The sequence below is a fragment of the Rhinopithecus bieti genome, unplaced genomic scaffold (assembly GCF_001698545.2).
Source record: "Rhinopithecus bieti isolate Rb0 unplaced genomic scaffold, ASM169854v2 scaffold_51706, whole genome shotgun sequence".
Classification (NCBI taxonomy): Eukaryota; Metazoa; Chordata; class Mammalia; order Primates; family Cercopithecidae; genus Rhinopithecus; species Rhinopithecus bieti.
Window position 1 is genome coordinate 64092 of NW_016820156.1, and position 21361 is coordinate 85452.

Here is a 21361-nt window from a genome sequence, read left to right on the forward strand (position 1 = left end):
CATGGACCTGTTTTAAGGAGAAGCTGGAGGAAGACTAAGCAGGAGTCAAGAGTGTGAAATTAATGCCTTTGAGGGCGTATGCCTGCCTTCAAACTTACAAATCTGCAAACCTTTGGTAATCTGGAACTCCCAAAAGCTGGCATTGTGGCAAACCTGGCAATGAACTCACAACTAAAACCTCAAGATCTCAGTCATGTCTGATCAGTCTGGAGGTTAAAAACAAACCTGGCTAAGGATCATGAGGAGGAGAATTTTGTCCTCATCACTATATCACCAGTGCTTAGAACACAGTGACTGCTGAATAAATGTTAGTAATAAATGACAAAGAAAGAAACAAGTAAATAATGTTTGTTAAAACAAACAAAAACCAAACCTGGCTTTGATGGCCTTTAAAAGAAGTAGCCTTAAGGTTCACACCATAATGTTAATACCTGCAATGTGCCAGACACTTCACCTATATGATCTCTAGTCCCCTCAAAGATTTTGCAAAGTTGTATTTTTCTTAGCATACAGAGAAGCTGTACAATGCATTGTAATATATGTGTATTATCACATGGATATATATATCCATCCATTCATTGACCAAGATTAAGTTTAAAAAAATTGTGGTAAGAACACTTAACATGAGATCTCCCCTCTTAACAAAATTTAAGCATATTATACACTATTGTTGACTATGGGTACAATGTTGTACAGCAGATTTCTAGAGCCTATTCATCTTGCTTGACTGATACTTTATGTCCTATTCTTCCTTACCCCCAGTCCTTGGTAAACACTATTCTACTCTTTGTATCTATGTATTTGACCATTTTAGATACTTTATATAAGTGGAATTGTGCAGTATTTGTCCTTCTGTGCCTGGCTTTTTTCACTTAGCATAATGTCCTCCAGGTTCATCCATGTTGTCACAAATGGCAAGATTTCTTTCCTTTTGAAGGCCAAATAGTATTCCATTGCATGTATATACCTCATTGTCTTTTTTTACCACTTCTATCATAACTTCAGGGTTACATGTGCAGGATGTGCAGGTTTGTTACATAGGTAAACGTGTGCCATGGGGGGTTGTTGTACAGATGATTTCATCCTGCAGGTATGAAGCCTAGTATCCATTAGTTATTTTTCCTGATCCTCTCCCTCCTCCCATCTTCCATCCTCCAATAGGCCCCACTGTGTGTTGTTCCCCTCTATGTGTCCGTGTGTTCTCATCATTTAGCTCCCACTTATAAGTGAGAACATGAGGTATTTGGTTTTCTGTCACATTGTCTTTATTCATCTGTCCATTGTCATTTAGGTTGTTTTCACGTGTTGGCTATTGTGAAGAACTGCAGCAATGAACAGGGGGGTGTTAATATCTGTTTAGGATCCCGATTTCAATTCTTTTAATGAATACCTGGAAGTGGGATTGCTGGATCATATGACAGTTCCATTTTTAATTTTTTGAAGAGCCTCCATACTGTTTTCCATAGCAGCTGCACCATTTTATATTCCCACCAACAGTATGCAAGGTTTCCAATTTCCACATCCTCACTAATACTTGTGGTCTTTTGAAGGTTAAGTTTTAATCCTCATTTTCTAAGTGAAGGCTTAGACCGATAAGGCTGCTTGCCCAAGGTTATCTAGCTAGTAAGTAATAGAGTTGGAATTTGGACCCAGGACTATCTGACTGTGGAACTTATGTCCATTCCACAACACTGTGCTGGCTCTTGTGATCACTGTGTTGCAACATAAGTTAAAGCAAGTCAACTGGAGAGTGAGTTGAAATAGCTGGTATTGAAAATGATTGCTGTTTAACTGAGGTTAAACCAAAGGAACGACCTAGGAAGGGCTACTTTGGCCTTTGATTCCAGAATTACAGTTTTTAAAAAGCAGACTAATGCAGGAGAGCATGCATCTGTATATGCTGAATCATACATTAAAGAGGAAGAGAAAACTCATTTCAGAGGATTTGTTGTTATTTTTTAAAAATCAAATTTCATGATGTATAGTAGGCCCAATACAGACTCAGCCCATTGTCTCACCATTTTGTATATTTACGACATTGCACAAAATTGAATATGATAAAACAGAGCATCAAGGATAGGTTATATTAGATTTCATATGTATGCTTTATTTACTAAGGCAGAGAAATAGGCAACGCATTTTGGAAGGATTTCCATAGAACGGATTGACAATAAGAGACGCCCGCACGCCCGGACCCCGCGCCCCTTGCATCAGGTATTTCCAATAAAGGAAAATTAATAAATAAATCCTTCCTAAAAACATTACCATTAATCCTTTCCACCACAAAAATACTTCATTAGACCCCCCCATACGTTGAGAATTTTAATAAAAATACTCATACTTACGTATTTATATCTAAAGAATAATATCACACAGCCTTGGTTTTATCTCTTCTAAAAATGTATGAATTAATTTTAAAACCCTTTGTACTAGAATTTTCTAGAGATAATAACATTGATAGAGGTATGTGTTTATATCTCCACTCTTGCAAAACTGCTTACAACAAAATTACTATCTTGCTTATTAGGAGAAAATTAATTGATTAATTAATTTATTTATTTATTTTGAGATGTCTTGCTCTGTCTCCCGGGCTGAAGTGCAGTGGCATGATCTTGGCTCACTGCAACCTCCTCTTCTTGGGTTCAAGTGATTCTTGGGCCTAAGCCTCCTAAGTAGCTGGGATTACAGGCACACGCCACCATGTCCAGATAATTTTTATATTTTTGTAGATACGGGGCTTCACCATGCTGGCCAGGTTGGTCTCGAACTCCTGACCTCAAGTAATCCACCCGCCTCAGCCTCCCGAAGTGCTGGGATTACAGGCATGAGCCACCACAGCCAACCAGAAGAAAAATTAAATTTTTAATGTTATTATATGGTACTTTGATTAAGAAGAGCACTGATCAACGACTAATATTTCTTGAGCATCTCCTATGGAGCCATTACTGGGGTCTGTGTCATGAGGAATACATTTTGTCATGTCTTCAACAATGTGTACTGGGGGCCTACTGCATTCTAGGCAAGGTTCTGGAGGCTATATACAGAAATGGAAGATTCCTTCCCTCAAGGAGTTCACTAACATAGAAACACAGATGGTCAAAGGTAGAAGGAATTTTAGAAAGCATGTAGTCCACTGTTCTCAATTTATAGTTAAGGAGGCTGTAGTTCAGAAATGTTAAGTTACTAATTCAGAGTCGCAATGCTCAGAGTGGCAAAACAAGAACTAGAAATGAGCTCTTTGCTGGTCTGCCGTTCTTTTCATTATTCCAATCTACTTGGGAAGATGGGATACTCCCACATGAAACAACTGCTAACTTCAAAACAATACCGGACAAAAAAACTGCTAACAAAACATATGGTATTAACCATACGTTTAACAGGAGTTAGGGAAGAACTGGAGACATCCAACAGAGCGTAAATCTTCTGAGTAATGACATGCAATTTATTTACGGCAGGGGAGACTTGCTATGCTTCTGACATGTTGTGAGGATGAATGAGATGAAGGCATTCCAAGGAAGCGGTACTTCCCTCTGGATCTTATCATCTTGCTCTTAAAAAGATATGTTTTGGTACTCAGGCTAGTATCTCTTTCATTTACAACAGAAAACATGATATAAATTAGGAAGGAAATAATTGATAAAATAAAATACAAAGGCTATGGAGTTCAACTTCTGTTTGTAATTTATACTAAGATCTTCTGAGATGCACAACCTCATGTAAGCCACATTTACTCTCCTGAGTGTTTCTTGAGTAAAAGTGAGCTGAAGAAGAAAAGCATTCTTATGTGATAATTTTTATAGCAGGAATATTTTAGCTAGAAATTTATCTTTAAATAAGTCACTTATTATTGGAAAGCTTTTATATGTTATGATCTTAATAGGAACTCTCCATAAATCGGGATGTGTGGACTTATTTTGTAAAGAAAAGCATCACAGGGCTTCATTGAAAACATTTACTAAGGGACTACTATGGACCAAAGTACTGTGCATATACTAGGGCGATGCTTCTCAAACTATCTGTAGTAAAATCAGCTTATTTTATATTATTTTATTTCTGACATGGACAAATACTTTGGGAAAACATCATAAAATGATTTACTGGAAAACTGAAAAGAAATACAAAATATAAGGCCATTTTAAAACAATTATTTGACTCGACAGTGTGACCAACTCTTCATGTGCTTACAAGTAGCAGCAATATAAAAATGCTATAAAAGTTTCTAGGGGCCAGGTGCAGTAGTTCATGCCTGTAATCTCAGAAATTTGGGAGGCTGAGGTGGAAGGATCCCTTGAGTTCAGGAGTTCGAGATCAGCCTGGGCAACATTGTGAGACCCTCATCTCTGCACAAAATAAAAAAAAAAATTAGCCAGGCGTGGTGGTGTGTGTCTGTGGTCCCAGCTAGTTTGGGAAGGGTGCTGAGGTGGAAAGATAGCTTGAGTTCAGGAGGTCAAGGCTGCAGCAAGCCAGGATCATACCCCTCCAGTACAGTCTGGGCAAGACCGTGTCTCAAAAAAAACCCAAAAAGTTTCTAAATGTTTACTTGGTAGCAGTCACAGATTCACAGACTGGTAGGAAACAGGGCACTGACCAGCACAGGTACACGGACTGCACTCTGAGTAGCACTGTACTATAGGGAGTACAGAAAAGAAGCATATGAATCCCTACTCTTTTAAAGCTCTCAAGTTATTGTGAAGATACATAGGAAAACATACATTTGCTGCACAATTTGGCAAGTGTAGTGGTCACCCCAATGTTGGTACCGCAAGTCAGGCAGCCCCTGGACCTGGTTGGTAGAGTATGGAATGGCTTGGACCTGCTCTCTCCCTCTCCTTTAACTGCAGGTCTCAACCATACTGCCTCTCAAGAACACAGTTCTTGCCAGGCGCAGTGGCTCACGCCTGTAATTCCAGCACTCTGGGAGGCTGAGGTGGGCGGATCATAAGGTCAGGAGTTCGAGACCAGCCTGACCAACGTGGTGAAACCTGTCTCTACTAAAAATACAAAAATTTGCCAGGCGTGGCAGTGCGCACCTGTAATCCCAGCTACTCAAGAGACTGTGGCAGAAGAATCGCTTGAACCGTGGAGGTGGAGGTGGCAGTGAGCCGAGATTGTGCCACTGCACTCCAGCCTGGGCAACAAAGCGAGACTCTGTCTCAAAACAAAACAAAACAAAACTAAACAAAACAAAACACACAGTTCCTAAGGGATAATCTTTATGGTGACTATAGAGTTACAGGTGGTGCTGGGGATGGCGTTTTCTTATGATATGCTACTTTTGAAATTCCACAAGACTTAGGAGTGTAGATAGGGTTTGGGAAGGGGAAGGGAGAAGTTATCAAAAATATGAGTTGTTATCTGTGATGGTGGCTGTTGATTTCCCATGATAAGTTGCTTGAAATTCATGGAGCTCTGGTAAGAGGAAAGGACCTTAATGGAAGCAAACACGTGAGATGTCAACTGTTGAATGCCAGTTGGCTTACTGGGGACCCAGGCTCCAGAGCATAAAGACCCAGAAAAAATCTTAGTGAAATTATTAGAGGTTCTACACATCGTACATCAAAACAGATATATTACATTACCTGAACCACTGTGTTTTTTGGTCCAAAATGATTCAAAACAAAACAAAGTACGTGTGAATTGCCATGTGGCACATAAAGCCATGCCTCAGGCATCACCAGCATTTGGATTTAAAGCTACTGTGCTCTCAATCACCAAACTACAAACCCCTTAAATTTTTATAGAAAACCAAATATCCTATGCAAGAGACACAAAATGTTAGATTTACATACAGTGCATCTGCCCAATCAAAAAGAAAATCAATGGACAAACACAGAATAGAATAATTTTTTATTTGTGGTAATCAACATGATGCTACAAATAAAATTTTCAGTAGTGTTTTTCAAGACTTGGACTCTGACTTACAAGAAGCTCAGTATATTTTGTGGATTTAGTGAGGGCAAAGCATAGTCCCTGGTCTGAGGAGAGACTATTCATCCACAACTCACAATGCAAGCATCTCAGCAGGGTCTATTAATTTTCCATACACACGGAGCCAAATTCTGCCTGGGATTATTATGCAATTTTCAAAATGGCTCTAAGTCTTTCAACTTACAAAGTTACCATTTACATTGCAGTGGCCTGCTGGCTGGGATGGATGAATGAACACTCTTTCCCAAAGGACCATAATTCATTCTCTGATCATAGCTTATACATTTGGGAGCATTGGGATCAGTGTGCCTGGCGCCTCCCCTCCCCTCTGCCCCACAAAGGAGTCATACACTGCAAGAGAAGGGGAGACAAAGTGGCTGTGTGCCATAGAGTGCAGAGGTGTGGCCAGGGAGGTGTTGACTGTGAGCAGCACCAGTCTAACATATAAGCAACTGTCTACATGATGTGATTTCAGGTGCACCAAAAAAGGCCTCATTGCCCCTCAGTTTAAACACTCCCTTCCCACTGGCGGATGCCTGGAATTCCACAGTTTTTAGAGCTCTGTTCCTTTGGTTTAAAGCTTTGATCCTGTTAAAATACTTGTACCCCTGGGTGGGCAGCCCCATTATAACCTATCAACCATATACACTGTAAATGGATGAGTTTTAAAGTTTCTTTTCTGAAAGCAGGTTTTGAGAGTGGAGTTCAGGGCAGAAGATACTGTGTACCTGAGGGATAGGGGGAAAGGAGAACATCACCTGGGGGGCAAAGGAAACTGGGCCCAAGACAAACAATGTGTGCGTGTGTGGCCGTGTGCACGGCTGTGTATGAGCTCCTCCCATGGCGGCAGCTGTTGAACACCCTTTCTTAACCGTCTCCCAGAAAACTTGATTTATGCTGCTTTTGGAGCCATGGAACCAGACTCTCCTCCCAGCTACAGCAAGATAATAGCTGTTGGCTACAGCTGGGAATTCTCGAATTCTTTCAAACTGGAGACTAGGAGCGAAAGGTGAAGAAAAGTTCTTCTGGGCCTGCTGTGCTAGGTAGCCTTCCTCTGGGGTCCAAAGAGAAAGATGGGGCCCAACGGTGTTATCTAAATGCTTCCAACTGGGCCTGAAAGCACAGAATCATGAATTGTCAAAAGTGAACACTGGTTCAATCAGCACATCCTTTTGTGTTTCTAGACGGATTGTTTCTCTTTGTCTCTACTAGCTGAAGAGTAAGGATGAATCACTGGCCTTACTTCTAACACAAGGAAGGGAACCTTGAAAGGTAAGACAGTTGTTTATGTAAAAGAGAAAAAGAAAACCCAGTCTTAATTCACAGTCGCCCATTTGGGCAGTATATAGTATGTAATGTAACAGATTGTATGCTTCGGTTAAGGAACTGGATTTTCATCAGTAAAATTCCAAGTTACTGGGTAGGCAGGGCAGATAGCTGCTCATAGCTTTCCTGCAAGCTTTCCTCGATGTCAGTTTCAGTGCCTGAAATTCTGCTATTAGAGTCATCGCTTAGGGAGTAGAAGGTTAGAAAGTCTTTGAGAGGCACTTATAAAAACGGAACCACTCCTTAAACCTAGCAAGTTTTATTAACTCCTACCTTAGGTTGGCTAAAAGCTCTGAAGTAGCCGCTTGGAGGGGCAGCAGAAGCTTTTAGGCCAAAGAAGTATTTTCCAAAACCTCAGGGCCAGCTTGCCTATGACAGCCCAAAGCCTAGTCATTTACATATCACCCCACACATTTTGTTATATCTTCATATTCCCATTACAATTAAATATTTTTCTTCAAACCAGTTCACATTTTTATTGAAATAAATGTATCATGGCACCAGCTACTTAGTTTTGTCCTAACAAAATCATGGGTTGGATGTACTAGTTACATATATTTTTTCTAATCCACCATTAAAATAAATATTTATTAAAATGAAAAGCAAAAACTTCATTGGTCCACTTCAGTTAACCCAGGGATTCACACACTTCACTTTGGAAAGCACTGACCTAGCTCATACAAAGTATATTAAATATAAAAGCATGTATTAAAAATAAGTCACATTCCCCTTTTTCCAGGTACTCAATACCCAGTAGTTGAAAACAACTGTTGCCTTTGTAGTTAGTTGCATGAGCTCTGGAAGATCATGAATTTATGGGAGGTCATGTCTTCCTCTGCAAGGTCATGAAATTCAATCAATGCTTGCCTTCCAATCTGCCCTTTGGTCACAGGGCTCCACAGGTGGAACATATCAAACTCACCAGCCAAATTATGACTCTTAATTGGTGTTTCTTTTAAAGTGGATATGTCATTTGTCAAATGTTCAATGCAGGCGCAGGCCTAGCCCCAGGCAAAATTATGAAGTAGGAGAAGAATGCCAGATACATTGGCCGCACTCAAATGTTTGTTGAAAAAAGAGTGAATGAGCCCTCCGTCCTTGACTCCTTCTCTCCCATCCCCCATATCCACTAGGTCATTATACCCTTTTAACACTATATGCTAAATATCTCCAGTAATTTTTTTCCATTTCCAAATCTTCTCTGCTACAGGACTTTATCATTTCTTGTCTGAATTATTTTCACAGCCTCTGAACTGGTCTCCTTGCTTCCAATCTTTTTCCTTCTCCAAGCCATTCTCCACAGTGCTGCTGGAGAGATCTTTTATTCAGGCAAATATGACCATGGCGCCCCCCTCCCCCACCGTGCTGAAAATTTCCTTAAGTGGTTCCCCAGACTCCTCCACATGGTTTCAAGACTGCATAATCTGGCCCTTGCTTACCTCTCTCACCTTAGCTCTTCCAACTCCCCAACATGAAATTATTACTTGCACCTCCCACCTTCCAACTGGGCCATGCCAAGCCCTCTCCCCTCAGTGTCTTTGTTTACACTGCTTTCTTTGCCTCAGCACCCTTCTCCCCATCTGCTTGTCTCACCTAAACTCCTACTGCTCTGAGTTTAGGTCATCATCTCCGGCACGCTTTCTCCGATCCCCCCTCTTACCCCTTAGAACTTTCTTATCTTAGCATTCACACAGTGGGTTAACATTCGACTTGGTTGTTTTCCCCATTAGTTTGCAGTTCTTTGAGGTCAGGTACCACGGGTTGGTTAATCTTTGTATCCTCATTGTCTGTTTGTAATCTACAGTGCCTGGAACACAGTAGGAGTTCAAATATTTGTTACCGAATGAATAAATGGATAAATGAACTTCCCCGTGACCTTCCTCTCTCTTTGTCTCCCTTCTCAGCCCATGGGTCCTGGAACACAACCTCCTCTCCTCTGACCTTGCACACCCCAGACAATTTCCTGGTGCTGAGGTTCTCCCTCAAAACCTACTTTCACCTAGGTCGGAAACAAAACCTCAGATGACAAACTGATTCATGCAGAGGTGTTTAGTAATTTCATCATACAAATACTTATTGAGTTCTCTACTGGAGTAGGGTGTGGAGGATCATGAAAAGAATCCATGCTAAAGATCCCTCCTTACCAGCATATAGGTAATGACCAAAATGTATTCCTCCTCGGAGAGATATTTGATTCTCAAAGAACTGGATTTCTAATGGTGAAATCTAAGCAGGAGAGGTGGGATTTGGGTGTAGGAGATCTTTCAAATAGCCTTCTACTCCATCTATGAAATAGGCTAGCTTTGGCTCAATAAATTTGCTGTGTAATGATTTTCTAATGAGTTAGGCTGGCTTTAAGCCCCTGGTTATTTCGTTGCAACTAGTTAGGCTTTGCCTCTTGAAGGGCCACCTGGGACTCTCGTGCAGTAGATTTTCTTTTAACGCCCCAGAATCAGGTGCTTTCTCTGACTTTGTGTGGCTCTATTGAATCAAATCTAGCAAGCCACATGGGCTTTCAGACTTTTAAGATACAGTATTCAAAGGTGAGGCAGGCTGTGAAAAGCCCAGTGGTCCCTGGCTGTCCCTGAACGTGACTATTTGCGGGTTGGCTTTGAGAACCTGGTCAGAGCTTCGTTAGGAAAACGGTTCGCGGGAAGCTCCTCAGAGAGTAGAATGAGGAGGTGGATTTTGTGTGAAGGAATACCTTGTGTGGCTCTGGTGGCTAGGAAAGAGCTGGCACAGGCTGAAAGAAGGCCTGTGGCGAAGCGGAGGGGCACCTAGGCCAGGGACCCCCATCTGCCCCCAGGAAGGAGGAAAAGGAGGCAAAAATCCTAAAGGGAAAAGCCCTCCAGGCTGTAGGCCAATGAGCGGCGGGAAGGAGGAGTGAGGCTGGGGAACTTCTCCCAGTCAGAGGGGACGGCTGCTGGGGAGCCAATCAGCGCGCTCGAGCCTGCAGCCCCTCTGCAGTAGTTGTGCGAGAGCGCCCTGTGCAGAGCGGCGGCGAACGGGCAGCTGGGCTCGGCTGCCGGGAGCCACCGCGCGCGCTCCGCACCCTCCTCTCGCACTGCCTCCGCCCGGTCCCCGCACGCGGTGCCCTAGTGGCCCCCGCCGCCCTCTACGCCGCGCCCCCGCACCCTGCAGGCTACCAGCTGCACAACCGCCGCCGCCCCCTGGCCGCGCGGCTCGCCTCGCCCCGCCCCGTCTCTCCTCGCTCCGCCCCACCCCAGTCAGCCCCGCCCTGCCCCGCGCCGCCAAGCGGTTCCCGCCCTCGCCCAGCGCCCAGGTAGCTGCGAGGAAACTTTTGCAGCGGCTGGGTAGCAGCACGTCTCTTGCTCCTCACGGCCACTGCCAGGCTTGCCGAGTCCTGGGAGTGCTCTCGCTCCGGCTGCCACTCTCCCGCGCTCTCCTAGCTCCCTGCGAAGCAGGATGGCCGGGACCGTGCGCACCGCGTGCTTGGTAGTGGCGATGCTGCTCAGCTTGGACTTCCCGGGACAGGCGCAGCCCCCGCCGCCGCCGCCGGACGCCACCTGTCACCAAGTCCGCTCCTTCTTCCAGAGGCTGCAGCCCGGACTCAAGTGGGTGCCCGAAACTCCCGTGCCAGGTGAGGAGGGGTCCCTTGAGCGTTCCCCGCACTCAGCGGGGACCAAGGGGCGCGTGGTGGCTGTGCCCTGAGCGCGCTAGCCCCGCCGGGCTGTAGTCGTGCGCCCTGCAGCTGGGCACTTGGGAGTGGTCGGTGTGCCTGGGGCCTGGCTGGATCTACTGAGGGAGGGAGAGAGGGTGTGTGTGGACGGAGCCCACATCCCCCAGTCTCATGCTGCTGTCAGGGAAGGTGTGAGCGGGAGGAACCGTGGGGATCGCCCTCTCGTGAGCGCCTGTTTTTTGGAAGGGCGAGAAGGTGGGAGCTATTTTCCCGGGTCTTTGCGAACTGGCGCCCCGCAGCCGAGCTGGTGCCTCGGGAATTTGCCATCCTTGCTCGCACATACGTGTCAGAATTTCAGCCTTAGCTGGACCACAGCTCCAGCCGTCCCTTCCCCAGCGTGCCCCCCATGCCCTCCTTTACCCAGCCTGGGTTTCCTAAGCTCACGGGCCCAAGTGCAAGCAAAGTTGAGGACAGATTTCTGAATCTGCAGTGGCGGGTGAAGACACACCGAGGCAAACTTTTGAGTAAGAGGGTCCCCAAAATGAGGAGGACTGAACCTTTTCCTTCAAAACAGCATCCCTTATATAGGTTAGCGAAATCGCTTTAAAACCGGTGCTGCTGGCCCAGGGAGCCGGAGTCCAAAGAAATTTAACTCCTCCCCCTCCCAAATTCATCTGCCTTCTTGACAGGCTGGATCCTAAAGGGGAGATGATTTTAGGTGGAGGAAAGTTTCTGAACGCCTGCCTTTTGTTCTGCACAATCAGATCGTGCCGTAACGACGTATTTTAACATTAGCCAAGGGCTGCCGCTGTCAACAGATGAATATTAATGGCCCTGCGTGATTGACTGTCCAGCGGTTAGGCTTCTAACGCCCGCCTTAGAATCCAATTAGACCAAGTTGCTACACTGACAATGCGGACAAGAAGAGTCGGTTTCAAACAGGTTAATTTGTCAGGGGTGCACTGAGAAGAAACGGCCAGTTGTATTCCGTAACCGTGAGACGTTTGTGGCCTCCGGGGTCTCTTCTCAACTCAGGCATCCAGTGAGGCGCGCGTCCCGCGCTTCCGAAGGATCGGGGAGCAGCCCTAGCCAAAACTTGGCTGGTGGCTCTCAACAAGTCATGGAGGCGGGCCCGATGGTTGGACCAAGTTGTGAATGCGGATGCGCGCCCCGTGGGCGCTACCAGCCAGCGTTCACTGGTAGGAGGTTACCTAGGCAGCCAGCGCGCCCTCAGCCTTTTCTTTAGGTTGATGAAAAGAGCCGAGTGAGCCTGCTGTTTAGTTGCAAAGGTAATTGGTCACCCTTTTTGGTGACTGAAATGCATTTGCGCATATGTTAAATATTGCTTTGCAGGATTTCGCTCTAAGGGAGGGTCGAACTACCTCATCCACTGTTAAGTGTTAATAATGTACCACGTGGGCATGTGCAGGAGCTGTAAGGGGCAACCTATGAATCAGTTCCACAGAACTGAAACAACTGGCGAATCTCTCTCCCCTGGAAGTGCCATGGTAATTAGATTGTTAAGGCTAGAGAACATGCTTTTGTTGGTAATGTAAAAATTGGTCCTCACAGCCTGAGCCCCCACAAGACGAATGGGTCCAGGGCTGGGGTTGGGGCCACATTTGGCTGATTCAAAGCCAGGAGGTAAAGATGGTGCCCAAAAGAAGAAAAAGGCCAGAGGAAAGCACAGATAGTCATTTAGCAACCCCCCTCTCCACACACACTCCTGCAGGCAATCGCCCTCCCTCGCTCTCCCCCAGCTCTCTGGCTGCCTGCCTCTTTGCAGCATCTGTATAAAAGTATTGGGAGGGCCCACACACTGTGTGTATGAGATTTGGCCTGGGCTCTTTCCCTCCCTTTAGGCCTAGGGATGGCCATACACTTATAGAGAAGAGGGATTTGTAATAAAGGTTTTTCATTTTCCTCTGCTATTTCACAAACTCTATAGGAGAAATCACTTTTCAAGGGTTTTCATCATATAAACCCAACATTCCCTGCTTTAGTTCTATTTAACAAACACAAACACTGTTGAGCACCTTCTACATGGCAGGCACTGTCCTGACTCGCACTGGCCAAGCCAAACTTCAAATACAGTGATCCCCATACAGCTACCATTATATATCCTGGATTTTCCGGGGGCAGTGCAGGTTTCTAATACTCTGCCCTGGCATGAAACCATGTGTCCTGAATTTTAGTGGGACAAATATGGTCACTGTAGATGTGGAAAATGTGAAAATCCTAATGTTCGTGTGTGGAAAGAGCGCATCAGTATTTTAGGGAAGAGACAATAATGGCAGACTAAATACAATGGTAAGTGCATAATTTCGAAGTGAATAAATGTATAATTTGCTGCTGTCGTTCAATGGTTGTAAATTGAAAGAGAGCTGAAAATTATTTGATAATTATGAACCATCACGATGACCGCTTGACTTTCCCCCCTCCACATCCATATTTTAAGCCACGTTCAGTTTGCCTGCTGTACTATATTAACTGCATTAAAGCTTTCTTTGTCCCAGATCAAATGAGATTCAGTCACAGTAAGGAGAAATCCTCAAGAATGTCCTGTTTCACTTAGGGGGAGCATTTGGGATTGACGGCTAACTTCGGCCATTAGCAGAATTGGGTTAGCCTGAATAAGGTACATTTCTTATGCTAATATGGATGAGACTAAATGGCATTTGAGACAAGCCAGCCTAAAAAATAAATCAGTGGTGCTAAAGGACTACACTAGACTTCCACAAAGCTGATCTAAAGCCTTAAAATCTCATGTTCCCATTTCTTTTGGAGTGTTCAAGTCACAGGATAGCAGTTCTAAATAGCATGTCCCCAAAATCCATAGATCTCTTCATACCCCACTTATTTTTTTAAGGATTTGTAACTTGGAAAGCACCACAGATGGAAACCAGGCGCACAGAGTTAGCATTTGGCAGAAAAATCCATATAACTGACTTTCAGTGCAGCTCTTTTGCCCTTATTTAATTTAGAAAAATTCAGAAAAAAAGCCAATGAGCTCATAAGTCTAGATGTTTATTTTGTTTTGCTTAACCTACCCACAGGCGCAATCAAGAATGGATACAATTTTAGGCAAGGAAAGTGAGCTAGTAATCAGACAATGATGTTTCCAATTGTCTCAAGGGAATGTTACAGAAGTCTGGAAAAAAATTCCTCTAAACAAAAATCAAGTGTAATTCACTTTATGAATGCCATATACCACTTTTGTTGGGGGAGGGGGTAGCATAAGGGATGGATGGAAATGAGAAAATCAAACAAACCGTGGTAGTGTTGCAACTCCCAAAAGATTGAGGGATCTTGCCTTGGAAGGCCTTGGAAAGTGCGAGAACCAATCCAGAAGGCCAAATGCCTGTATGGGTAAAAGGCAGTCTTGAACAGCCAAAATTGACTTGGAGTTTCTTGAAATAGATGAAACAACATAAAAATAAAAAGCAACGTGCTTGAAACAAAGAGAGAGTTTGGTATTTGTTGTTGTTTTTTTTACTGTGAGAACTAGCCTCCGTATCTGGGTTGCCAGCTGCGGTTCCCCAATTAGTTTGAAGCAGTTAGCGGTCCTAATATCGAGAGAGAATAATAAGTGAGGTGTGGAAAGGTTTTCTCTCTTCTGAGATTGCACTAGATATTTGGGTAACCAGGTGATTTGTTAAAACTTTGAAACTTTGAACAATACAAAAAACTTTGTATCGTGTGCTAACTTGGAACAGTTAGAGAATTCTTTCAAATGTGGTCTGAATAGTACACGAATCCTGATACTGATACCAAGCTGTGCTTAGAGGGAGCCATCAATCTGATGGAGGACATGGCTGATGATTGGTGGGGCACCTTGGGCTGAAAGGAGTCTAACACTGCCAACTCCTTGGCAGCCTCTGTAATAGGTGCTGGGGGTGCAGAGAGGAGTGAGACACAATCCCTTTTGTCAAGGAGCTCACAGTCTAGTGGGGGAGCATACAAGTAAACAGGCTTCCCAGGAAACTTGTAGGATTAAAAAGGGTGAAAAGGGCTAGAAAATACCTCCAGGAAATTGGCTGAAATGGTCACAATAGCCAGCCTGGGCAAGGGAAAAGAACTGAAGAGATGAAGTGGGAGATAGGGAGAAGTCTCTTAATAGGGCCGCCATCTTAAAAAGAGTTTCTTAATTCTTGGAGCAAATTCCATTTTGGAAGCATTAGGAAATACAGACATAAGAATTTTGATGGATGCTAAATGACGCAGATGGTATCAGTTTTGCAATGTGTTTTTTTCTTATGGGCTGGTAGGTTGTATCCAATATTTTGATGCAATATTTTTGAGCATTCTGCTACTTCCATCTTTAGAGTTGCAATGTTTGCTGTTCACTGTAGCCTAGAAAAAGGCGGCTTATTACCGATCTGGGAGAAAAGAGTCCTGGATTTGTCTGGTATGAGAAAAGACAGAAAATATGTTTTCTGCCTAAATGACAGCTATCAATGACCACGCCAACTTCAGTGTTTGATGCATATACAAAAGCATGGGTCTTAAGAGGTATCTTATTACTCATTTCTAAGAAAATTGAAGATAATCACTTATAACTTGTGCACACGATACATCATTTGGAAAGAATTTCACTGGGGATCATGTTGCTCAACTGAAAAGTTCTGGCATGCTGAATTTGTACATTTTTTTGTGAATGCTTCCTTTTACTCTGATCTCTAGCTTTTTTTCTGCATATGGTTATTTGTATGTTTTAGATTATAAGCCTCTTAAAGGGAAAGCACTGCATTTGAGCAGTGTTGAGCACAAGGCCATACAGCATTTAGTAAATAATTGACAAAAATAGAGTTTCTAGATCATTGTGTATTCCCTATGAACTCTCATATACTTTCTTAAGCCATATGTCATCTTACATATTTTAAAAGCCTAAGCCCAAATTGTTACGATACATTATTGGAGCATGTGGACAAACTTTTCAGCCTACATATATTTTGGCTGGAGATAGATGCAGGCTTACCTCAGTTAGCTGGCAACTCTTACCATCAGCGGGGCTTATTAAATTGTTGAGTACCCAAATAACAAATTGAAATTAGCAGAATTGTTATGACTGGCTTAGTATCATTAACGATCAACAATTATTACAGCACATAAATTGTAGGACATCTCTTAAATCAAGCCCTCTTTGATTTAATGTCAGCTAGACCTTTCTTGCTAAGATTGATAGTACCATATTTGGGAGTTGAGCTATATAACACATGCATGGACCTGTTGAAGTATCTCACAGGTTTTTGTAACCTGGAATCAGAATTCGTGTGCAGGCTCAATTCAAGAGCCTATTCCAGGAGCCAATATCTATTCAGTCCTAGCCAATCTTGTAAATGGGTTAGACGTTTTTGGTAATCTAGGATCTAATGGAAAGTGTGGGTAGAAAAATCTCCCACTCATCTGCCCATATTTAGCAAATTGTCTGGCTTGAAACAGGATCCCTGGCACTCCATTAGGAAATGAGCATCAGAAAATAGAATCCAAGTTACAGGCCCCAGACTGGCTTTAGAGACAGCATAAAGTAATGGGAATTTACCTTCTGAGACATAATGACAGGGAGAATGCTGTTCAAAAATCAAGGTGAAGGTGGGTATATTAGCAGAGGAAGTGTGTGTTTTGAAATGCTATGGATTTGGGGTGGGGGGTGGTGAGAATGCTCATTGGAACATTGTGGCCTTACTTGAATATCTTGTTGAATATACAAAGTAAAGAAGATATAGTTCTGTACTTCTAATTAGGGCAATTTAAGATCAATTAACCAAGTGTTAATTATTAGAAATACTTGTTTGCAATTTAAAAAAATGAATCAAGATTGATTACTAAGAGAGGCATTTTCACTTTTCCCTCTTTTTGTGTGTAGCTGGACAAAGCCTAATTTGAGGGTTTGTATTCTTCCTCATGAATAAAAGGAAGTCAATGTTATGACCAAAATGCCTTGCTAGTGTTCCGAACAGTTAATTACTTCTAGTAGCTGAAATTGTATTTATATGCTAGATTAGTNAAGAATGGATACAATTTTAGGCAAGGAAAGTGAGCTAGTAATCAGACAATGATGTTTCCAATTGTCTCAAGGGAATGTTACAGAAGTCTGGAAAAAAATTCCTCTAAACAAAATCAAGTGTAATTCACTTTATGAATGCCATATACCACTTTTGTTGGGGAGGGGTAGCATAAGGGATGGATGGAAATGAGAAAATCAAACAAACCGTGGTAGTGTTGCAACTCCCAAAAGATTGAGGGATCTTGCCTTGGAAGGCCTTGGAAAGTGCGAGAACCAATCCAGAAGGCCAAATGCCTGTATGGGTAAAAGGCAGTCTTGAACAGCCAAAATTGACTTGGAGTTTCTTGAAATAGATGAAACAACATAAAATAAAAGCAACGTGCTTGAAACAAAGAGAGAGTTTGGTATTTGTTGTTGTTTTTTTTACTGTGAGAACTAGCCTCCGTATCTGGGTTGCCAGCTGCGGTTCCCCAATTAGTTTGAAGCAGTTAGCGGTCCTAATATCGAGAGAGAATAATAAGTGAGGTGTGGAAAGGTTTTCTCTCTTCTGAGATTGCACTAGATATTTGGGTAACCAGGTGATTTGTTAAAACTTTGAAACTTTGAACAATACAAAAAACTTTGTATCGTGTGCTAACTTGGAACAGTTAGAGAATTCTTTCAAATGTGGTCTGAATAGTACACGAATCCTGATACTGATACCAAGCTGTGCTTAGAGGGAGCCATCAATCTGATGGAGGACATGGCTGATGATTGGTGGGGCACCTTGGGCTGAAAGGAGTCTAACACTGCCAACTCCTTGGCAGCCTCTGTAATAGGTGCTGGGGTGCAGAGAGGAGTGAGACACAATCCCTTTTGTCAAGGAGCTCACAGTCTAGTGGGGAGCATACAAGTAAACAGGCTTCCCAGGAAACTTGTAGGATTAAAAGGGTGAAAAGGGCTAGAAAATACCTCCAGGAAATTGGCTGAAATGGTCACAATAGCCAGCCTGGGCAAGGGAAAAGAACTGAAGAGATGAAGTGGGAGATAGGGAGAAGTCTCTTAATAGGGCCGCCATCTTAAAAGAGTTTCTTAATTCTTGGAGCAAATTCCATTTTGGAAGCATTAGGAAATACAGACATAAGAATTTTGATGGATGCTAAATGACGCAGATGGTATCAGTTTTGCAATGTGTTTTTTTCTTATGGGCTGGTAGGTTGTATCCAATATTTTGATGCAATATTTTGAGCATTCTGCTACTTCCATCTTTAGAGTTGCAATGTTTGCTGTTCACTGTAGCCTAGAAAAGGCGGCTTATTACCGATCTGGGAGAAAAGAGTCCTGGATTTGTCTGGTATGAGAAAAGACAGAAAATATGTTTTCTGCCTAAATGACAGCTATCAATGACCACGCCAACTTCAGTGTTTGATGCATATACAAAAGCATGGGTCTTAAGAGGTATCTTATTACTCATTTCTAAGAAAATTGAAGATAATCACTTATAACTTGTGCACACGATACATCATTTGGAAAGAATTTCACTGGGGATCATGTTGCTCAACTGAAAAGTTCTGGCATGCTGAATTTGTACATTTTTTTGTGAATGCTTCCTTTTACTCTGATCTCTAGCTTTTTTTCTGCATATGGTTATTTGTATGTTTTAGATTATAAGCCTCTTAAAGGGAAAGCACTGCATTTGAGCAGTGTTGAGCACAAGGCCATACAGCATTTAGTAAATAATTGACAAAATAGAGTTTCTAGATCATTGTGTATTCCCTATGAACTCTCATATACTTTCTTAAGCCATATGTCATCTTACATATTTTAAAAGCCTAAGCCCAAATTGTTACGATACATTATTGGAGCATGTGGACAAACTTTTCAGCCTACATATATTTTGGCTGGAGATAGATGCAGGCTTACCTCAGTTAGCTGGCAACTCTTACCATCAGCGGGGCTTATTAAATTGTTGAGTACCCAAATAACAAATTGAAATTAGCAGAATTGTTATGACTGGCTTAGTATCATTAACGATCAACAATTATTACAGCACATAAATTGTAGGACATCTCTTAAATCAAGCCCTCTTTGATTTAATGTCAGCTAGACCTTTCTTGCTAAGATTGATAGTACCATATTTGGGAGTTGAGCTATATAACACATGCATGGACCTGTTGAAGTATCTCACAGGTTTTGTAACCTGGAATCAGAATTCGTGTGCAGGCTCAATTCAAGAGCCTATTCCAGGAGCCAATATCTATTCAGTCCTAGCCAATCTTGTAAATGGGTTAGACGTTTTGGTAATCTAGGATCTAATGGAAAGTGTGGGTAGAAAATCTCCCACTCATCTGCCCATATTTAGCAAATTGTCTGGCTTGAAACAGGATCCCTGGCACTCCATTAGGAAATGAGCATCAGAAAATAGAATCCAAGTTACAGGCCCCAGACTGGCTTTAGAGACAGCATAAAGTAATGGGAATTTACCTTCTGAGACATAATGACAGGGAGAATGCTGTTCAAAATCAAGGTGAAGGTGGGTATATTAGCAGAGGAAGTGTGTGTTTTGAAATGCTATGGATTTGGGGTGGGGGGTGGTGAGAATGCTCATTGGAACATTGTGGCCTTACTTGAATATCTTGTTGAATATACAAAGTAAAGAAGATATAGTTCTGTACTTCTAATTAGGGCAATTTAAGATCAATTAACCAAGTGTTAATTATTAGAAATACTTGTTTGCAATTTAAAAAAATGAATCAAGATTGATTACTAAGAGAGGCATTTTCACTTTTCCCTCTTTTGTGTGTAGCTGGACAAAGCCTAATTTGAGGGTTTGTATTCTTCCTCATGAATAAAAGGAAGTCAATGTTATGACCAAAATGCCTTGCTAGTGTTCCGAACAGTTAATTACTTCTAGTAGCTGAAATTGTATTTATATGCTAGATTAGTAAATCTACTAAGCTCTTTGAAGTGTACTTAATTGGCTTATATTGATAAATAATTGATAGGAAGGGAGATAAAATACAAGTGGGAGTGGCAATAAGAAGGGAAGTCAAAAGCTATTATAAAAGAAACTTCCACCGTCCAGCCACCTGAAAGCTGAAAAATGTACATGTCTCAGTAGAAGTGATGTTTTGAAAATATTCTGTATTTTCAAAATTTCCACAATGAAACATGTATTTATTCCTTATCAATCCAGAAGAAAGCACAACCTTAGAGTAAAATTTTAAATGGCCTTTTTGTCTGCCTTTTGCAACTAAATTTATTACTGGAAAATTAGAAGTCCCCGATTATGGCAACTTTGAAGTTCATGTTTCTAATGATGTCTTCCTTACTAGACTGTGATCATCTTGAGGTTAGGGGCTACATTTTATTCATCTTTGTATCCCAGTGTCTAGCACAGTACAGGGTACAAATAATAGGTACTCAATATATATTTATAGACTGAATGAATGGAGTTAGAAATGTGTTACAAACATAAAATTTCCATAAAGCCAATATTTAAGTAGTTGATTTATTGTTACCAATATACTAAGGCTTCTAAAAAAGTAACCAGTTTTTTTTTTTAGGTCAAAAATCCATTTGTTTTCTATAGGTAAGTGATAAAGGATATTAGTTTAATTCATTTGGCTATACTATAACTCTCTGGAAGAAATAGACTAGTCAAATCTTATATGAGGTAAGTATTTTATGCTTGTTTATAAGGATATTATAAGTAATTTCAAGATAAATTGAAGATATATTATACATGTATATATAAATGCATATGTTTATCTTCACCTTACAGATCTGTGGTATTTAGGTTTGTGAAAATAATGCAACTTGGTGCCAGTTATGGAAACATACACTGAATGTATGTAAGTTTTTCCTCAGTGTTTGGTGTTTCTTACCTAAGGTATCAAGCTTCATAAATGTACATTTAAAAGGACATAATCCAGACTGGCCATGGTGTCTCACACCTTTAATCCCAACACTTTGGTAGTCCAAGGCAGGTGGATTGCTTGAGGCCAGGAGTTCCAGATCAGCCTGGCCAACATGGCAAAACCCTATCTCTACTAAAAATACAAAAATTAGCTGGACATGATGGTACATACCTGTAATCCCAGCTACTCAGGAGGCTGAGACAGGAGAATCGCTTGAACCCGGGAGGCAGAGGTTGCAGTGAGCTGAGATCATACCACTGCACTCCAGCCTGGGCGACAGAGGAAGACTCTGTCAAATAAATAAATAAATAAATAAATAACGTAATACAGAGTGGATTTTCAGCCATGGAAATTTCATTTGGGTAGGATAAAGGGCCTCATTAGAGTTCTCTTAATTTCTGTCTGCATTAGGCCAAACTTTCAATCAGTTGCCTAGGTAAACTAATTGAAAGTTGATGGGAAGTTCTTTCAAATATTCAAATAGAGGCCCAAGTAGGAAAAAGGATAAAAAACAAAGAGATGATGTTCATTTGAAAACAAAAATCAGAATTCTATTTGCAT

The 21361-nt window shown here is 42.1% G+C and overlaps 1 protein-coding gene across 1 annotated transcript in view; it reads left to right on the forward strand.

Annotated features, from left to right (window-relative positions):
• Positions 1 to 10238: 10238 nt before the first annotated feature.
• The window catches only part of LOC108520294 (glypican-3-like), a 34750-nt gene continuing 23627 nt past the window's right edge, over positions 10239 to 21361 (forward strand). Inside the window, exon 1 of the mRNA XM_017859622.1 lies at positions 10239 to 10855. Within this exon, the coding sequence (XP_017715111.1) occupies positions 10681 to 10855 (175 nt within the window). The 5' untranslated portion in view covers positions 10239 to 10680. The remainder of the gene's footprint in view (positions 10856 to 21361) is intronic.